The sequence below is a fragment of the Saccopteryx bilineata genome, chromosome 1 (assembly GCF_036850765.1).
Source record: "Saccopteryx bilineata isolate mSacBil1 chromosome 1, mSacBil1_pri_phased_curated, whole genome shotgun sequence".
Taxonomy (NCBI): domain Eukaryota; kingdom Metazoa; phylum Chordata; class Mammalia; order Chiroptera; family Emballonuridae; genus Saccopteryx; species Saccopteryx bilineata.
This window is the reverse complement of record NC_089490.1, coordinates 106,126,433-106,145,627: the sequence shown is the minus strand read 5'-3', so window position 1 is coordinate 106,145,627 and position 19,195 is coordinate 106,126,433. Positions and strand designations below refer to the sequence as shown.

General features: G+C 39.2%; 1 protein-coding gene and 1 non-coding gene across 5 annotated transcripts in view; one reads left to right on the top strand and one right to left on the bottom strand.

Moving 5' to 3' along the window:
- The window catches only part of SLC41A2 (solute carrier family 41 member 2), a 116,954-nt gene extending 101,322 nt beyond the window's left edge, over positions 1-15,632 (top strand). For all 4 annotated transcript variants that reach the window (XM_066263341.1, XM_066263361.1, XM_066263370.1 and 1 more), the window contains exon 11: positions 12,935-15,632. In XM_066263341.1, coding sequence (XP_066119438.1) covers positions 12,935-13,120 — 186 coding nt within the window. In that variant the 3' untranslated portion in view covers positions 13,121-15,632. The remainder of the gene's footprint in view (positions 1-12,934) is intronic.
- Positions 15,633-17,943: 2,311 nt separating this feature from the next.
- On the bottom strand, positions 17,944-18,066 carry LOC136321152 (small nucleolar RNA SNORA70). The gene has a single exon (XR_010728443.1). It is a non-coding gene; the product is annotated as a small nucleolar RNA SNORA70 (small nucleolar RNA).
- Positions 18,067-19,195: the final 1,129 nt, after the last annotated feature.

Genomic DNA, 19,195 nt, shown 5'->3' with positions numbered 1-19,195 from the left:
CACCCATACTAGAGGAAGGATCTTTGTTTTACTCATTTTTATGTCCCCATCACTGAGCCCCATCCCTAGTGCTCAGTTAGTGTTTGTTATACTGAATGACTGTATCTTGCCAAATATATATATATGTGATATATATATGTCACATATATATATTACATCTATAGTTACATCCTAAATATTCCAGAAAAAAACAGAAAAATCTAAATTTTCTTCTTGCCTTCAATAAACACCAATTTCCTCTCTTTTACTGATATAGGAATTTAAAATAAAAGACAATGGAAATAAATAAAACCTCACAAATTCTATCAATGTTCAGTCAAAATTGTAAAGATTTACTGAAATATTTAGGAATGAAATGATGTGATATACAGGGAAAGCACAAGTTGGGGTGTAGGTAAAGCAGACTTGGTCACGAGGTGATAACTGGTGAAACTCAGTGACAGTATGTGGGAGTGGCGTGCGGTTAATTTGTACTATACTGTCTGCTTTTGTGTGCATGAATTTTTCTGTGAAAGGAACTTTAATATAGGAGTTTTTCAGGGCATATGAGCTTTCTGATTTTGGTCTATGGCTATTTCTTATAGCCAATTGTATAGTCAATTGTATAATTGACTAATTCTATAGTCAATTGTAAAGTAGAAAGTTAAGCTGAATTTGAAATTGTTTGGGACTTGAAATGGTTGTGTTTGTGTCTTATTTGTAGCCTGACTTCATTGTGCCACAAAGTGTGTTGTTCAGGTCTTTATTATTTATGGATATTGCAATTAGAAGGAACGTAACAAATGTGTTTTTGTTATATGATTAAGGCCATTGAAGCACAAACAGTAGATGTGATGAATTGTTCTCTTGCTCTTGTTCTTGCCCGGTGCCCGAGAGCAGTCAGAGTAGATGCAATATGTCAAAGCCACAGTAATCTGCAAAAAGCGTTCGTATTCTGTATCTGATTAGTCATTTTGCATTTTGAGTTATTTTTTTCAATAGTGGGGATGGGTTGTCACCAGTATTGTATTGCTGAGCATCCTGTATTGCCCATTATATCTTCTGTGCCATCAGTTAGCATTTATGAAACTACCAGCTATGGTTAAGGGTATAATTGCTGACATTAGAACATAATTTCTCACCTATATCAAATTAGCCCATTGAACCTACAACTTTGATTTGCTAGAATTGGAGTGTGATTTCTTCTACAAACTTACAGACAACTGTGTTCTTTCTCTTGAAGCATTGATTTTCTCTACCTTCACATCTTTTTTTTTTTAAACAGGGACAGAGAGAGGAATAGATAGGGACAGACAGACAGGAACGGAGAGAGATGAGAAGCATCAGTCATCAGTTTTTCATTACGACACCTTAGTTATTCATTGATTGCTTTCTCATATGTGCCTTTGACCATGGACCTTCAGCAGACCGAGTAACCCCTTGCTCAAGCCAGCGACCTTGGGTCCAAGCTGGTGAGCTTTTTGCTCAAGCAAGATGAGCCCACACTCAAGCTGGCGACCTCGGGGTCTCAAACCTGGGTCCTTCCGCATCCCAGTCCGACGCTCTATCCACTGAGCCACCACCTGGTCAGGCTCTTTTCTTTTTTTTTTTTTTTTTGACAGAGTCAGAGAGAGGGATAGATAGGGACAGACAGAAAGTGAGAGAGATGAGAAGCGTCAGTTCTTCATTGCGACACCTTAGTTGTTCATTGATTGCTTTCTCATATGTGTCTTGATGTGGGGGGGGGGGGACCTACAGCAGACCGAGTGACCCCTTGCTCAAGCCAGTGACCTTGGGCACAAGCTGGTGAGCCTTGTCAAACCAGATGAGCCTGCGCTCAAGCTGTTGACCTTGGGGTTTTGAACCTAGGTCTTCCGTGTCCCAGTCCGACACTCTATCCACTGTGCCACCACCTGGTCAGGCTGCCTTCACATCTTTACTTACCCACCTGCTCCATTGGCTGCTAAAAGTCTGCCAATTTGTGATATCTAAAGCGTAATATGGAATTCCAGGCTGTGCTGGACCTTGTTGGATTTTCTTCTAAGATATACAGAAGGGAATATCTTCAGGGTTTTCTGTCTGTAATTCATGCTTGCCTTATCCCCTACTGTTTTTTTCAAGGATACAGTACCTTGACTGCATAATAAACCTGAGAAGGTTCAAAGATAACTATCAATCAGATACACAGACTGGCAATCTCTTGAGCCAAGAAAGAACAGCGGTACATTGTGATTCATTTCCCTATTTGACTTACAGCCTCTACTAGTTCCTTTTGGTGTTCAAAATCCTTCCTTTGTGAAAAGACAAAAGCATAGAGTTTGGGTGACATACCCTACAAGAAGAAAAAAGATGGAGTATATTGACATTTTTTTCTGTTATAAAATGTCTAAATCGGAAAAGAAAATTAGACTTATCTAGCCCTAGATGCCAATTGGATCCCAACGAAATGTTTAAAACAATATGGATCATTTCTAAATGAAAATTTTAGTTCCCTATTTTAGGTACTATGGTTTCCTACAGAAAATTAGATTATGAAGAACTCCACAGAATTCTAGCAGCAACAAGTTTTATAAGAAACTCACTGTGAAAGTTTGGTTGTAAAAACCATTGCTCCTTGCTCTATCTGTTTTTTTCACTTGGGAGAGACATAATGTTTTCTTTAAATGGTGGAATGACAACAAATTCTCAATGTGTAAAGAATTTGTAAATATCAAGATTTGATCAAATACTTCACAAAAATTAGGGAATAGTTTATCGCTTTATATTCATTTGGAAATATCCCCTAATTTTTGTGAGCAGTATATATAGTATATAGTCTTCCAAATATTGTGCTTGTCACTGTACACAAGAAATAAGAGACATTGTCCCTGTGCTTTAAGATCTCTTCTTAGTTGTGGGCGATTCGAGTTAAATGCGTGAAACAGCTAGAAAAGACTTACCTTCCTAACAATAGTCTTCTTCCTCTGTCACTTCAGAATCAAACTCGCTGCCTGTACCAGGCTCTTATTCTTTAAAAGTGCTTTAAAAGATCTGGTGTTTTTTGGGAGGGAGAGGTCAGTATCAGAGTATAGATTATAGCTGATGAGAAACTTGAATTAATATCAATAATTATGAAACTACTTTTCTTAAAAATAATTCTTGAATTTATTGCTACCATAGCAAAGAAAATTTTATGTATTATCATTATATATAATAAAACCTACATACATTCAAGTATTTTATATATATAATGCAAAATAATGGATATCTTAATTAATGCCATTTGAGATCCAAGTCACAGAAACCGACTGACACTTCCTTACACAAAAATTGGAAATTACCAAGAAATATGAAGCTAGATATGAAATTGGAGGGGAAGGAGGACACTCCCACTTTCAGAGGGATAGAGGTGGGGATCTAGAAAGCATTCAGCCTCCAGCACTGTGACTCCCAGCCTCCTTTAAGTTGCATAGTCTTCCAACCTCACTCTGTCTTTTCTCTGCTGTCTGCATTGCATTTCTGTGGCAGAAGTCCACCCCACAGTTGCAGATAGCATGCCTTTCATTCATAGAGTCATTAGAGCTGGGTCTGCTTCTCCACGTTGAATTCCAACTCTGAAAGAAAAAATATGAATGGTCCATTCTGGGCCAGGTATCATTCCTAGTCCAGGAGAGTCTTGCCAGGGAGCAAGGTCATGTAGTAAAAGCACAGTTGCCGGAAACTACTCTTAGCAAAATAGAAATACTTATACTTTTTATTAATATAATTTTAAAAACAGATGCTTCATTTTAACACTAGGCAATATTTGTTATAGAATTTTATACTTACATATAAATTGCATATCTCAAATTTCCCAACAGGTTTGTCTTCTTAAGAAAAATTGTGCTCAATAAATCCCAAGCCCACCTTAAACGAGCAGCTGCATGCCTTGCATATAAAATAGGGTGTTGGTTAATATTGTTTAATGAATTTCTTTTTTTTTGTTTGTTTGTTTTTACAGAGACAGAGAGAGAGTCAGAGAGAGGGATAGACAGACAGGAACGGATAGATGAGAAGCATCAATCATCAGTTTTTCGTTGCGCGTTGCAACACCTTAGTTGTTCATTGATTGCTTTCTCATATGTGCCTTGACTGCGGGCCTTCAGCAGACTGAGTGACCCCTTGCTTGAGCCAGCGACCTTGGGCTCAAGTTGGTGAGCTTTTGCTCAAACCAGATGAGCTGCGCTCAAGCTGGTGACCTCGGAGTCTCGAACCTGGGTCTTCCACATCCCAGTCTGTCGCTCTGTCCACTGCGCCACCGCCTGGTCAGGCTGTTTAATGAATTTCTAAGGAGTGTCTCTTTTTTACAAATAATAGTTCATGGTTGTTTTAAAACATGGTTTGTAATATGACCTTGGCCACAATACAAATAGTGCAAATTAAGAGCAAACATCTTTCATTTCTCATCTGGTAGAACATACTTGGCACAAAAATATGGTCTACATACTTACTAAAAGAAACATTGACAAAACTGTAATTGAAAAACAAATTTTGGCCCTGGCCAATTGGATCAGCTATAGAGCATTGGCCTGGTGTATGGAAGTCCTGGGTTTGATTCCTGGTCAGAACACACAGAAAAAATGACCATCTGCTTCTCTAACCTTCTCCCTCTTCCTTCTTCCTCTACCTCTCTCCATCTATCTATCTAGCCATCTCTCTCTCTCTCTCTTCTTCTCCCAAAGCCATGGCTCTGTTGGAGCATGTTGGCCCTGGGCGCTGAAGATGTTTCCATGGCATGCCTCAGGTGCTAAAACAGCTCAGTTGCTGAGCAACAGAGCAATGATACCAGATGGGCAGAGCATCATCCCATAGGGGTCTTGCTGGGTGGATCCCAGTGGGTGTGCATGCAGGAGTCTTTCTCTCTGCCTCTTTACTTCTCACTTAAGAAAAAAAAATAAATTTTTTAAAAAGCATTGACATCTTAGTTCTGAAGTCACATGATTCATGTAATTATTTTAACTATGGAAACATAAAAAAATTTATGTTTCCACAGAAGAAAAATATTTATAAGCCAGACCATCTGTCATCACATATAAGGGACAAAGGAAAGAAGAGGGAAAATAAGATCCCAATATGCAAAACATTGGAGAAAGATCAGAGCTCTCTGAGTGAGACAGGAGTGTGCATTTCTGCTGTTACTTATTTTGTGTCCTTAGTTAAGTTCCGTAGCCTCTCTGGCCATATTATTTTCTTCCTCAGAGAACAAAGGCAGCAATTTTCAACCTGTGTGCCCTAGCACACTGGTGTGCCGCAAGAACTTTTAAAACATGTAGTACCTGACTCTTTTGTCAGGGACACTGACCTCTTTTTCCTTAGATTGTCAAATAAAAAGAATGACAACAGCCAACACAACAATCTCTATCCACTGAGAATGAACCAAAATGACACCTTTTTCTTTTTTTTTTTTTTTTGTCAGATTGGCAAAAATATATTTTTTGGTGTGCTGCAGAATTTTAGTAGTTAGTTTATGTATGCCATGAGATGACAAAGCTTGAAAATCTCTGGACTAAGCTACTATGTATAAAGCACTTGGTGGAGTTCCTGGAACATAACGTTTCCAATAAGGTAATGATAGGAGCTACACTTGATCATCCTCATTGCTGTGAGCATTATCATTTCCTTCCTCATTATGGAAGCAGGGTATTCAATGCCCTGAGGCTTCTTCCATCTCCTCCCCACTCACCCCTTATTGGCCCCTGTTCTGTACTTTCTGTACTGCAGAACTCTTTTTTTTTTTTTGCTCTTGTGATGAGTGACCTAAGCTTCAGGCACACACTTTCATAGCTTACTCCCAAATTGATATCTCCAGTTAAATGTTGAAATGACATCTCAAACTTAAGATGTCCAAAATGAAATTCCCTATTTCCCCCGTAATCTGTCCCATATCAGTAGGGTGGTGGGAAGAAGCTACATGTGGGTACAGTGGAAACAGAAGTAGGGTTCACAAGCAAGGATCCCTTAAATCTCTGAGCTTTCAGCGCCTGACCCTGTGAAGTTCCATGGGGAAGGGGAGCGACTTCCTCCCATGCATTTTCTATTTTGCACACACCGCCGGCTCCCCTGGCAGTCATCACTACTGTCTTGCTCCTGGTGAGTCCATGCAGTATATTAGGGAGACTCCTGGACTAGGAGCTAGTATTTCTGGGTATTAATTCTGGTCACTTTATAACTAGATGACATCTGCTAAGTCACAGCATGGTTCTGTGGCTGAATTTCTTACCTCGTTATAAGGGTAAAGATACTATCACTAACCATTTAGTTTCCATCCTAACCAGGACACTTTGGAAAATGAAAGGGAGCTATTAATAATTCGAATGACAAGTATAAACCGGCACTACCCTGGGTAAACCAGGGAGTGTAGTGAGCCTACCTGTCACGCAAATCCCCTCCTGGATTCATGATGTATGATTTTGTGAATTCCCACTCCCACAATAAATATGATTTGTTGTTGTACATAATTAGTAATATATGTTAATATTAAAATAATCTGGTAACTAGAATAGTATGTTAATGTTAAAAATCTATAATTACTACTCAAGTAATATTAAGTTAAATTGGCTTTTATGGTTAGCCAGAGAACCCAGACAATACGTAAAATGTTGTTTTTCTGAAAAAATTATATTCCAAGTCTAAATAGATAATTTTGAATTGGTCTGTTTTTAAGTTTAGAAACTATCTGTTTTTAAATGTTTTTGGCCTAAGACAGACTCCTTCAGGCACCCAGGTATACTCTGTGATTCCAATATTACTGTATTTTACCTATAAGTCTATAATCAGCTGGTTTTGCCATGATTTGACCAGTTACTTTATCATGTTCAGTTGTATGAACTTTTTTGTTTGTTTGTTTTACAGGGACAGAGAGAGAGTCAGAGAGAGGGATAGACAGGGACTGACAGACAGGAATGGAGAGAGATGAGAAGCATCAATTATCAGTTTTTCATTGCAACACCTTAGTTGTTCATTGACTGCTTTCTCATATATGTCTTGACCGTGGGCCTTCAGCAGACCGAGTAACCCCTTGCTCAAGCCAGCGACCTTGGTTCCAAGCTGGTGAGCTTTTTGCTCAAACCAGATGAGCCTGCGCTCGAGCTGGTGATCTCGGGGTCTCAAACCTGGGTCCTTCCGCATCCCAGTCCGACGCTCTATCCACTGCGCCACCGCCTGGTCAGGCTGTATGAACTCTTGATCTGTGACTTTCGAGAGGAAAAAAATACTGGTTCTCTTCTTCATAAGGCAATTTATTTCCTTAACACCTATGTTGCTCTTTCTGGAAGATTTTTATCTCTGACTATTCTTTTTTAAGGTTTGGTGATCTAAGCCACTTTTCATATACATACATGCATGTATATTTCAAAAAACCCCAACAACTTATAATAGTAACTATTTGTATAGCATTTATCGTGACCCATGCATTATTTTAGGCACTTTGCAGATAGGAACTTAGCCTTCATAAGAATCCAGTGAGGTAAGTGATACTGTTAGTTCCTGTTACAGATGAGGCTGTTGGCATGGAGAGAAGTTGTGGCTTCCCAGATCCAGACACCATGACGGAGTCTGGCTCCAGTCTACACTCCAGTGGTTACATGAATAAGTTGGACACTTTGTTTTGCCCTTAGAGTTATAGCTTCTAGGATGGCGACTTTTGTAGCCTTAAAGTTCTCTCTTCTCTCTGGTTTCATTAGATCTTTTAACAGGATTTGCACAGAAGTGGAAGAGATTCTCTTTGTGGGGAGGAAAGTTTTATTGTAGATGAAATTTTGTATTGTGGAATTCATAAAAAATGCCATTTCAGCAACAGGGAATAGCATTAAGCAAGTGAGAAAACTCAAGGTATTTATAGAAAACAGAATTTCTGGAGCACAGGGCTTATGAAAGGAAATGATGGAAAATAAGATTGAAAACTACGGACAAGATCGTGAAGGATCTTGAAAACCAGAATAGAGAGTTTAGTTTGTTCTGTAAAACAATAATTTTCAACACGTTCCCTAATCCCAACAAACTTGAGTGATCTAATATATTTCCCTGAGGCAATGTGGGATTGTATGTGGGGGCTAGGGCTCTGGTTCCACCTGTGCAGCTTAGGCAAGATAACCTCTCAGGGACTGTGTTTTCTCATCTGTAAAGGAGGCTATGACTAGACCCACCTCATAGGTTGTTAGAAGAATGAATGAGCCTGACCAGTGGTGGTGCAATGGGTGGAGCATCAACCTGGGACGCTGAGGTCCCAGGTTCAAAACCCCGAGGTTGCTGGCATGAGTGTGGGCTCACCAGCTTGAGCATGGGGTTGCCAGCTTGAGCATGATCAATGATCCCATGGTCACTGGCTTGCACCCAAAGGTCTCTGGCTTGAGGCCCAAGGTTACTGGTTTGAGCCCAAGGTCACTGGCTTAAGCAAGGGGGCACTCGCTCTGCTGTAGCCCCTGGTCACAGCAGGTATGAGAAGCAATCAATGAACAACTAAGGTGCCACAACTGCGAGTTGATGCTTCTCATCTCTCTCTCGTCCTGTCTGTCTGTCTCTCTCTTGCTTAAAAATAAAATGAGATAAGGCATCTGAAGTACATTTATTGTTTTATTATTTTAATATCATCATCTTGGTAACTGTGGATTACTGGGGCAGTGAGTCTCTTATGGTGTCAGTGAGAAGATCAGACCCCATGGAATCCAGCATTAGAAATCTAGCATTAAGAATCCCTACCATACTTCTGACACCCCATTCCGTGGAGTCATTCATCTAAATAAGGAAGAATGTAGTTATATGGAAGCAACATAACCATAAGTGGAATCCCAAAATAACTACCCAATAGTTGAGCAAGTCAGATGGCTTAGCCTTGAGTTCTTGCTCTTGCCGGTGAAATGAGGATAATGATTCCTCTTTGCATGGTAGGTATAAATACCTGGTACTTACATAGTAGGTTCTTATTAAGTGGTGTGGTTATGTCTTTTATGTTTCGATGCTTACTCGAATCCTATTCCCAGGTGGCATCTGAAAGGAAAGAGCTAACCAACTGGGGGACTTTAACAGGTTCTTTGACCTCACTCACACTCTTTGTCACTACTCAAGATTTAAACCCACTAGATTCCAACAGGAAAGTAAGGATCTCTTTATTCTTGCTGTGTGACTGTTCTGCCTCTGTCTTTTAATTGGTTTCTGTCAATTATCTTGGGTTGAGAGAAGAATGTGAAGAGAATGATGAAGGAAAAGTAAGGGGAAGACCTACAGTTCTAATACTTCTTTTCTATTTGTACAAATATCTACTTAACTTTGGGAGTTGATTAATAGTTATCTTAAGGGAGGAAATTGAAATTGGTGAATTTTTGACATTTCTTTTTAGCCATGTGATTGCATTTTTGTGATGCAATAGTGTGATTATGCTATTATAGCTAAGGTTATAGGGACTTTGTGTTGAGGCAGTTTTTGTAATTCATATTTATGATTAATTCTGTAGGCAGGGGTGCTTGGGCTCCAGGCCAGGCATGTACAGAAGATGAAACGACTGCCTGCCTCATTAGAGGAGAAGCATCCTGGTTCCCTGTGTGGCACGTCATGGAGAAAGGGAGCTCTTTTCAGTCTTGTCAGGTCTGAATAAGGAGACAGGACAGAAGAGCTGAGCCATCTCTTTCTAGGGTTCTGGTTAGGATGCTGCTGCCTGCGCGCTGAACCCTGCTGAGACTGCAGACGCTGTTTAGAGGAACTGTCACTCATTTACAAAAAATATCTTATAGCATCACTGTGTGAAAGGACTAATTGGAAAACATAAAAGCCATTCCCCAATTTTTTCAGAATAAAGTCTTGTTTGAGTGTGACCCCAGGCTTATTCACCCCCAAAATACCTGAATCATTCTATAATTTAAAATGTTTCATTATTAAAAAAAAAACTATTTAGCCCCATACCACTTGTTTTATTTTAAAGCTAATATCCATGTTAGTTTTGAATAACAAAGCTAATCTAAATTTTTGTGCCATCTAGGGAAATGTATTAAAGCAAGAAATATTTGCATTCATAAAAAGGGACATTTAAAGATATCAAAGGATGATGAGACCATCACTCAGTATCAGAACTAAAAAAGCGAAGTTGAATTTATTGCTATCATAAGGGAAAGATGCTGGGATGAGGCAAAATCTCTCCAAGCAGAGCAAACAATTGATCTTGTGGGGTTTTAGAGAATCATGGAGCTCGGGTCAGCAGGTGTTCAAGCGCTTGAGTGGCTTGGTGCCATTTGTAAAAGTATGGTTACTTGGGTGTGACTGCTGCTGTTTGGTTGGTCCTCAGAAATGTATTTATTGGACTGGCTTGGTTCGTTTTTTTAAAAAGACCAATTACATTAAATAATTTCATAACTCATTTATGAAAACATATTGAAGAATATATATGTATAAAACATTGGATACTTAGAGTCCTCCAGAGCTCCTTTAGCTATTTCTTCTGTTATCTATCTCCATATTTTATTTTACTTGGGTTGCTCATTTTGCTTTAACAATTCAAGAAATTATTTATGGACTTTTAGTTATGGTAGTTGAAGATTTAACTATCTTACCTCATACCTTATTTCCCCAACTTTCATCCTCCAAATGTAAGTAGTGCTCAATTTTTATTTAGTAAATATTGTTCTAGTCTATGACTGCCAATATTATTCATTACAGAGCCAAGTAGTATATTACAGTTCCTTACCTCTTATCTGTTTTAATTTATTTTTGGTGATAATCGCCCTTTTTTTTTTTACTTGCACTGTTTGCTATATGCCTATGCTTAATTTTTTTCCAAGTGCTCCAGCACAGCTATCACATATAATTAGTTTTGGCCCCTAATTATAATTATAATTATAATAACTCTGTTATATCAGATCATTTGCCAATTTGCCTTTGCCCAGAGTGCTCCATCCCTGGCTCAGCCTGACTGGCTTCCAGCCCGCAGCACAGCTCCCAGGGGGCTTCCCTCACTGCACTGAGCTTGGCTCTTCTGCTTCCTGGATTCCAGTTTTTTCTCTTTCTTGTTTTTTTCCCATGTTTTGCATCAGCACATGTTTAAGAAAATTCCAAAGAAAGAGAACACGAAAAAAACCCTAAGGAAGCATCAACCTCATGTGGAAAAAAAAAAAAAAAAGGACAGAAGTGCATCCTCTTTCTCTGACAGATATCCAAAGACATCTGAAGTTCACTCCTTGGGACTAGGTGTACGTCTCTGTCTGGACAAGCCATTTACCACCCTGGTAAAGGTTTCAGAGCTAAACTACAGCACACAGAGGTTTCGAACCCAAGGAGACACCTCACTGCCATGGCCTACTTGTCAGAGTAGCAAAAGGTAGTAGACTCTTTTTTTTTTTTTTTTTTTTTTAATTTTTCTGAAGCTGGAAACAGGGAGAGACAGTCAGACAGACTCCCACATGCGCCCGACCGGGATCTACCCGGCACGCCCACCAGGGGCGAAGCTCTGCCCACCAGGGGGCGATGCTCTGCCCATCCTGGGCGTCGCCATGTTGCGACCAGAGCCACTCTAGCGCCTGAGGCAGAGGCCACAGAGCCATCCCCAGCGCCCGGGCCATCTTTGCTCCAGTGGAGCCTTGGCTGCGGGAGGGGAAGAGAGAGACAGAGAGGAAAGCGCGGCGGAGGGGTGGAGAAGCAAATGGGCGCTTCTCCTGTGTGCCCTGGCCGGGAATCGAACCCGGGTCCTCCGCACGCTAGGCCGACGCTCTACCGCTGAGCCAACCGGCCAGGGCAGGTAGTAGACTCTTGGCGCAGACTCTGAACCTAGAATGGGCTTCCTCCTGCACATACCACGGGTGCCCAACATCTGAGAGGCCGCAGATAGTAATAGCAGAGACACTAAAAATCTGCTAATAGCAGACACTATTGACAATTTGTGTGCCAGGCACTCAATTATTGGGTCTATTTAATCCTCACAACATTTTCATGAGGTAGGTACCATTATCTCTAATGTTCATTTGGAGAAATAAGAGTCAGAGAAGTTAAGTAACTTGTCTGCAGTCAGCTAGTAAGTCACAGAAAAGGGCTCTTAATCACTCTACTGTTCTTGCCAGCTTGTCCAAAACCAGTAAATATTATCCCTCTACTCTCAATCCCTTGTCTTCCTTTGGAAGTTTGAGAATTAGAGAATCCTCCTAGTCTAAATGAATTAAAAAGCAAACAAACATTTATTTGATCAAAGCATCACAAAGGTCTTTATACAGGGGTGGGCAAAAGTAGGTTTATAGTTGTAATACAAACAAATAATACAATAATTAGTAAATAACACAAGAATAAACTCTGTTTCATGTACTCTCAACTGTAAGCCTACTTTCACTCACCCCTGTATTCCTGATATCCCAGAAAACACACATATAACCTTAGTGTTTGAGTAGTCCTTTAAGATACTTTGACTCTTCCTATGTGAGTATCTCTATAGATAAGTCATTCCTCAATGCACTTACCTTTGGTTTATTGTTCTTACCATTGCACTATAATTTTCCTTGCAAACCACCAATGGTCTTATAATTAGTAAGTGAATGGTCAGTTCTCCATCTTTATTTTAATTGATATGCCTGCATATCCAATGTTAAATGATTCCTAATTTTAATATTTATATCCTTCATGTATCATCTTTATTCACAGGGTTTTCATATAGAAGGAAGTTGAAACATAGAACTGGTTTGGCAGTTATACAATACTATTCAGTATAAGGATGATTGTGGATATTGGGGGGCTAGAATAAAATAAGAAGATTTATGTGAATTGTTGAAGAAAAACTTAATTGCAGAGATACATGAACTTTTTTTTTGTGAAAAGAAAATCTTCCTGCCAATTAACCATTTCTTCTTGGCAAACATAATTCGTAGACATGTTGCTATTAATGCTCAGAAAGCAATAGGTTAGCCTCATGGCCACGTTTCTCAGGCCAGGAATACTCAGGCAACGGAGTGACCTCTTTGTTCTCTTGTAGGTATTTACCTTGCTGTGGATCGCTGACTGGATGGTCCATCACATCTGGAGGAAAGGAAAAGACCCGGATAGTTTCTCCATCCCCTACCTGACAGCATTGGGCGATCTGCTGGGGACAGCATTGTTAGCCTTAAGTTTTCATTTTCTTTGGCTTATTGGAGATCGAGATGGAGATGTTGGAGACTAATAAATCTACAAACTACTCTCAAGTGACCAAGAAGGAAAAACACAAGATAACCACCAACGGCTCTTTTTTCAAAAATCTTAAGTTAGTTGTTTGACTTCTGCCAGGGTACTCTTCAGTTGGCCCTGATTCAATTAAATGGCCTTAACATTTTTTAAAGGAATTTGTGTAGAAACCAGAATGAACAATATTTATGCTGCTTTATAAATGATAATGTCACATAGACATAGATACAATTTCAAGCTCTGAAATTAATTAAATAGGAAAGAATATAGGATGTTTACAATGAATAATTTTAAAACCACAGACATAGCAGAGATGTACTTGATTATAGTTTAACTTATAATGCCAGTTTAGAGGAGAGTTCTCGTTTAGCCTTTCTGTCTCACAGATGTGTTGTGCCGTGTGGCATAACAAAAAATGAAAGGGGCGTGACCACACTTTTAATAACTTTGACTACACCCACCTCTCTGCTAGCTGAGGATACATTTGCCAATGACTTGCTCCTAACCTGACTTAAGTATGTTCTGCTGAGCATAAGATAAATTCACTGTACCTGCTTTTATGAATTACCCTGAGCCAATGCTAATTTCATTTCATCTCTGCAAGCTCTTGGCAGGCTGCCCTTCAAACACAAAACGACTTTGAGATCTTTAATGAAAGCATTGTGTCATTTTTGATCATTGATTTGTTGAAAGAATGTTGATCTTTTTCAGAAGACTTAATAGTCAAAAACAGAAGATAGCCTGAGCTGCATTTGTAGAGACAAGATGTGTAAGAAATTTTTGTGTGAGTGTGTGTATGTGTATGTGGTTGTGAGAGAGAGAAAGAGAAGCTTTTGATAGAAATTGAATCTTGGCTGGTTGATAGCAAAGATCATAAAGCTATTAGAATATTAGCATTATATAGTTACTCTTAAACACATTTTATTGATATACTTTTGTTATTTGGTCCAAACATTTTGTTACTGCCCAGAATTTAACATTTCTTACCTACATTATAATTGTTTCTTCTTATTAAAAACAAATGTACCATTTAATATACTCAAGATATTATAAGATTTAGAATGGGCAAGTGATTCATTTGCTCTTCTAAAGAAGTGTATGGAGACTTACCATTTTAAGAGAAGTTGGTGAGTTACTTCAGTGATTGTTCATGCGTGTACATATCAGTTTGCACAGGCTTAGTTCTGTCAATACATGGGACTCTATCATATTCACTGCTATGTCTCAAATATTTTTCTAAAATGCTGATCTGTATTCCAAATACTTGACCAACACCTTAGTTATTCAATAGGTAAGCATTCTTATGTCACATATAGTTCATTTTTAAGACCATTAGATATTTAAATAATTTAATTGATGAGGGAAGAAATATTCACATTAAACTCAGTCATCATAGTTTAAGTTGTGAGTTAGTGTTAATATTAAATAAATTGTAGGTTGTCTATATATATATGGGGAGGTATTCCTATTAAGCTCTTTAAAATAAAGGGACTGTGGTTTAGAGTTATATATTTTTGATTATTTTAAAACTTCAATTATTCCATTCTTCTGCCTTATACTAAAGCTTCAAAGGCAGAGAACTGAACAAATTATAGAATTTCTCCTTTGGAGAGTTATAATGTCACATAGTGAACATTCTTATGAAAGAAAGAATGATTGAGTTATGTTGATGCATATTTATCTGCAAAGATTTCTTTTATTTAAAAAATCCATAAATAATTTATTTGAATTTATTGTAAAGCATTTGTAAATTATTTACACTTGGGCCATATGATTCATAAGCATTTATATTTCCCAGTGATTCTTATTGTGATTTTTTTAGCATAAAATAGTGCCCAGCAAACCACATTTTTTTTTGTTCTTTTTTTTTTTAAATAAATTTTTATTAATGGTAATGGGATGACATTAATAAATCAGGGTACATATATTCAAAGAAAACATGTCTAGGTTATTTTGTCATTAAATTATGTTGCGTACCCCTCGCCCAAAGTCAGATTGTCTTCCGCCACCCTCTATCTAGTTCTCTGTGCCCCTCCCCCTCCCCCTAACTCTCTCCCTCCCTCCCTCCCTCCCTCCCTCCCTCCCTCCCATGTCCTCCCTCCTCCCACCCCTGGTAACCACCACACTCTTGTCCATGTCTCTTAGTCTCATTTTTATGTTCCACCAATGTATGGAATCATGTAGTTCTTGTTTTTTTCTGATTTACTTATTTTACTCCTTATAATGTTAACAAGATCCCACCATTTTGCTGTAAATGATCTGATGTCATCATTTCTTATGGCTGAGTAGTATTCCATAGTGTATATGTGCCACATCTTCTTTATCCAGTCTTCTATTGAAGGGCTTTTTGGTTGTTTCCATGTCTTGGCCACTGTGAACAGTGCTGCAATGAACATGGGGCTACATGTGTCTTCACGTATCAATGTTTCTGAGGGCAAACCACATTTTTGAAGCATTTATCAACAACTTTAGTCTAGTGCATTACATAATCTAAAGCTCATTCAAACATACTATATTATTTAGTAGTCACAACAGTACCTACGAAATAGGTCAGGTAGATATTTCTATTTCTATATTACAACAAAGAAACTGAAACTCAAGAGAAGTTACATTGTAGAGGTTGCACAACTGCAGAGTGACCCATTGTGACTAAAGACCAGATATCCGATCTCCTAAGCCAGAACTTTGTGTGACCCTCCGAACGCACCAGGAGTGCCCAACTAACTACCCGAGAGGGAGCAACTGGAGAAGCAGGGTTGTCTGAAGTAGAGCAGAGCACTGCTGCTGCTTTTAGATTTCACACAGGGAAATCCCCACTTACTATATCTTGATAGTCAATAGCGCCAACTGTGAATTATTTATGTTCCTAAGACCCAGGTAAACACAAACAAGTGAAAATGTTAGACTAAAGAACAATGCCTTATTTCATGGTACATTTCTTTGCCATCACCCTTCCCGGATCTAACCATTCCCATAGACGCTGATAAATAACAAGGATGACTGGTTGGAGTTCTATATATCTCCTTTCCCTTTTGCTACCCAGTCTTGTTTACAGCAACAAAGTGTCTAAAAGACATGTAATGGGGAAAGAGATAAAGACATGGAAGAGTCAATCATTGATTAACTGAATTAATTTATAAGAGGGATGTAGATACCTTTAAAATTTTTTAATGTTTTTTGAAAGCCTTTATATAAGTATGCAACTGATAAGATGACTTGCTTACTTACAAAACCATTATCAGTCTTAAATAATGTAACTTCACAGTATTTATTTTTATACAATATTAAAACTCCTGCTTTCCAAACTTCTTCCCTTCACTAATCTACCAGACACTTTATTTACACACAGATAATTTTCTAAAAACATATTTTTCATTCTTGACCACCGACCATTTTTTTCTTTTAAAAAAGAATAAAGTTTCTTAGAACATGGTAAAATGGAAACTTAGGGTAATATATGTTCTGGAAGACATAAAAAATTCCACATCATAGATTATCTGTGATATACCCAAGTAAAATACATTTTTAAAAGTCAGTATTTGGGCTTCCTTGCCATATATATATATGGTATAGTCTATTCATTTATCATGGGCATCTTCCATCCTTGAATTGTTGTAAACTTAAATAAGAATAAAATTGAAGAAATATTTATGCAGCCTTGTCGTATGTGTTTTTTGATAAACTAGAGGGTCGTCGAACCTGTGAAGAACTCATCCAGAGGAGACTGGTTTGATCTATGTGTATAAATTGTATTTATGAATATAATAAATTGGCTTTGACCATACCGAGACCTGCAATCCATTGCTTTCTGACTTTTTCACTGTTTTAAACTCTCTTCTCATTTTTCAGCTTAAGATGCCTGGGTCCATCAATCCAAACATCTTCAGCTACCACTTCTGTACTTACTGGACAGCTCTGGTTAGCTACAGCTCTCCACCTATGCTTTGTCTGCACCTGAGCAGCTAAACAGGGCTGATGAAAAATACGTAGCTGCTCAGACAGACCTTTAAATGTATAACCTCAGACAGCAAGTTAACCAGCTGCCCAGCAGCCTGCTATATTTCTCCAATCGCTTTGCTGTCTGGGAGATCAGGCTTTTGTATCCACCACTCAACTGGAAATATTCCTCTCAAGGTCACCAACAATCCCCATGTTGCCGAATCCAGTGATCAATTCTCAGTAAGAATTCTCCTCTTATTCAGTCTCCAAAAGTTTTTGACAGCCTCCTTCCTAACTGAAATGCTTTCTCTCCATTTGACTTCCAAAAAGGTCTCCTTTTGTTTTGTTTTCTATGATGTTGGAAGCCCTCTGTCTGTCTGGTTGGTTCTCCTCAATCATAAGTATTGGAATACACTATGGCTCAGTGTTTTTACCCCTTCTCTATCCTCCTAGGAGACCTAACTCATCTCATTGTTTCCTTTTTTGGACAAGAAGTAGGATTTATTAGTGCCAAAGACTCTTATGAGTTCAGGGCCCACCATTCGTCCACAGGACCACGATTAGGGATGTACCTGACGCCACAGCCATCTGGGATGAGTCACTTTTCAGCCCCCATGTCTTCAAACTCATCTACATTAAACTTAGTAAAGCCCTACTTCTTAGAGCTGTGGACCTTCTGGTGGCCAGGAACTTGAACTTGGCTCTGCGTAGGGCCTCAGTCACATGCTCCTTGTTCTGCAGCTTGGTGCAGATGGACATAATGACTTGGCCAATGGGGACCTTGGCCACTGTGCCATGGGGCTTTCCAAAGGCACCCCTCATACCTGTCTGGAGCCTAGACTGGGGACACCGTGAGGTCAAATATGAGTATCCACCAGAAAGGGCTGCATCCAAAGCCCCTAAGGCAACCCATGCCAGCAACAGGCTGCCTGCACTACCAAGGGTGCTGTTTGCAGCCATTGCGCACTGGCGATAAAAGAGCATGGTGGGCTTAATTGGCTGCAGCCATCTCATTGTTTCAAATGCCATTTATACAGATTATTCCCAAACGTGTTTCCCAGTCCAGGCATCTTGCTGGAGTTGTGGGTTTACATTTCCAAATGCCTGCAGGACAGCTCCACTTGACTGACTACTAAGTATCTCAAACATTTGAGCAATGCAATCAACCACTTTGACCTTAGTGGCACATATAGACTACTGTATCCAACAGCTACAGAATATGCATTAAGGGCTAATCTCTTTAATATGTAAAGAATTAACATAAATCTGGAAGAAAATGACTAACAACAAAATATTAAAATAGCCAAAGACAGATGGTTCATTAAAAAAAAATAGATGCTCAGTATTACAGAAAGAAATGCTAGAGCCACACTGAAATTTCATTTCTTACTATCAAATTGGCAAAAATTCAAAATCAGATAAAATCTTCTCTTGCAAAGCTATAGGGAAATGGACACAATTGCTAGTGGTAAATGATAAATTTACTATGATAAACGCTCTGTAGAAAGGACTCTAACTTTACCTACCAAAATTATAGATACATTTATCCTTTGAGCCTGTAGTCCCACTATTACCACCATTAGCTCCAAGCAGTGACTCCTCTGCCCCAGGCCTGCGGCCACAGCAGCAGTAGGGATCCAGCCCGCGGGCCCAATCCAGTTCCCTGCCTGTTTCTGTAAATAAAGTTTTACTGGAATGCAACTATGCCCATTTGGTTACATTTGTCTTTCCCTCTACAACAACAGAACTGAGTAGGTATGAGAGACCCTATAGCCTGTGAAGCTTAAAATATTTACTCTCTGGCCCATAATACACAAAGTTCTCGTACCACTGCTCTAGAGCGGATTCTTCAGACTATTTCTAAGTCTTCCTCAGGCACCTGGGACTAGCCAGGATCAGCACTGCCGTCCAGCCAGGTACCCCAACCTGAAACTGATCCTGTATGGGCTCCATTTGCAAAAAACAACTATCTTATAGTTTTGTAAATCACCATCCAATGCCTGGGACCAGTCAAGCTGATGGTGAGCCCAATTTCTGTTTTTCTCCGTTAGGGATCAACCTTGTGTGGGATCAACCTGCTGCCTCCAAGAAGTCTGACTCCTGCCGACGGGGTAGTCCCTGGGTTCTACGGCTG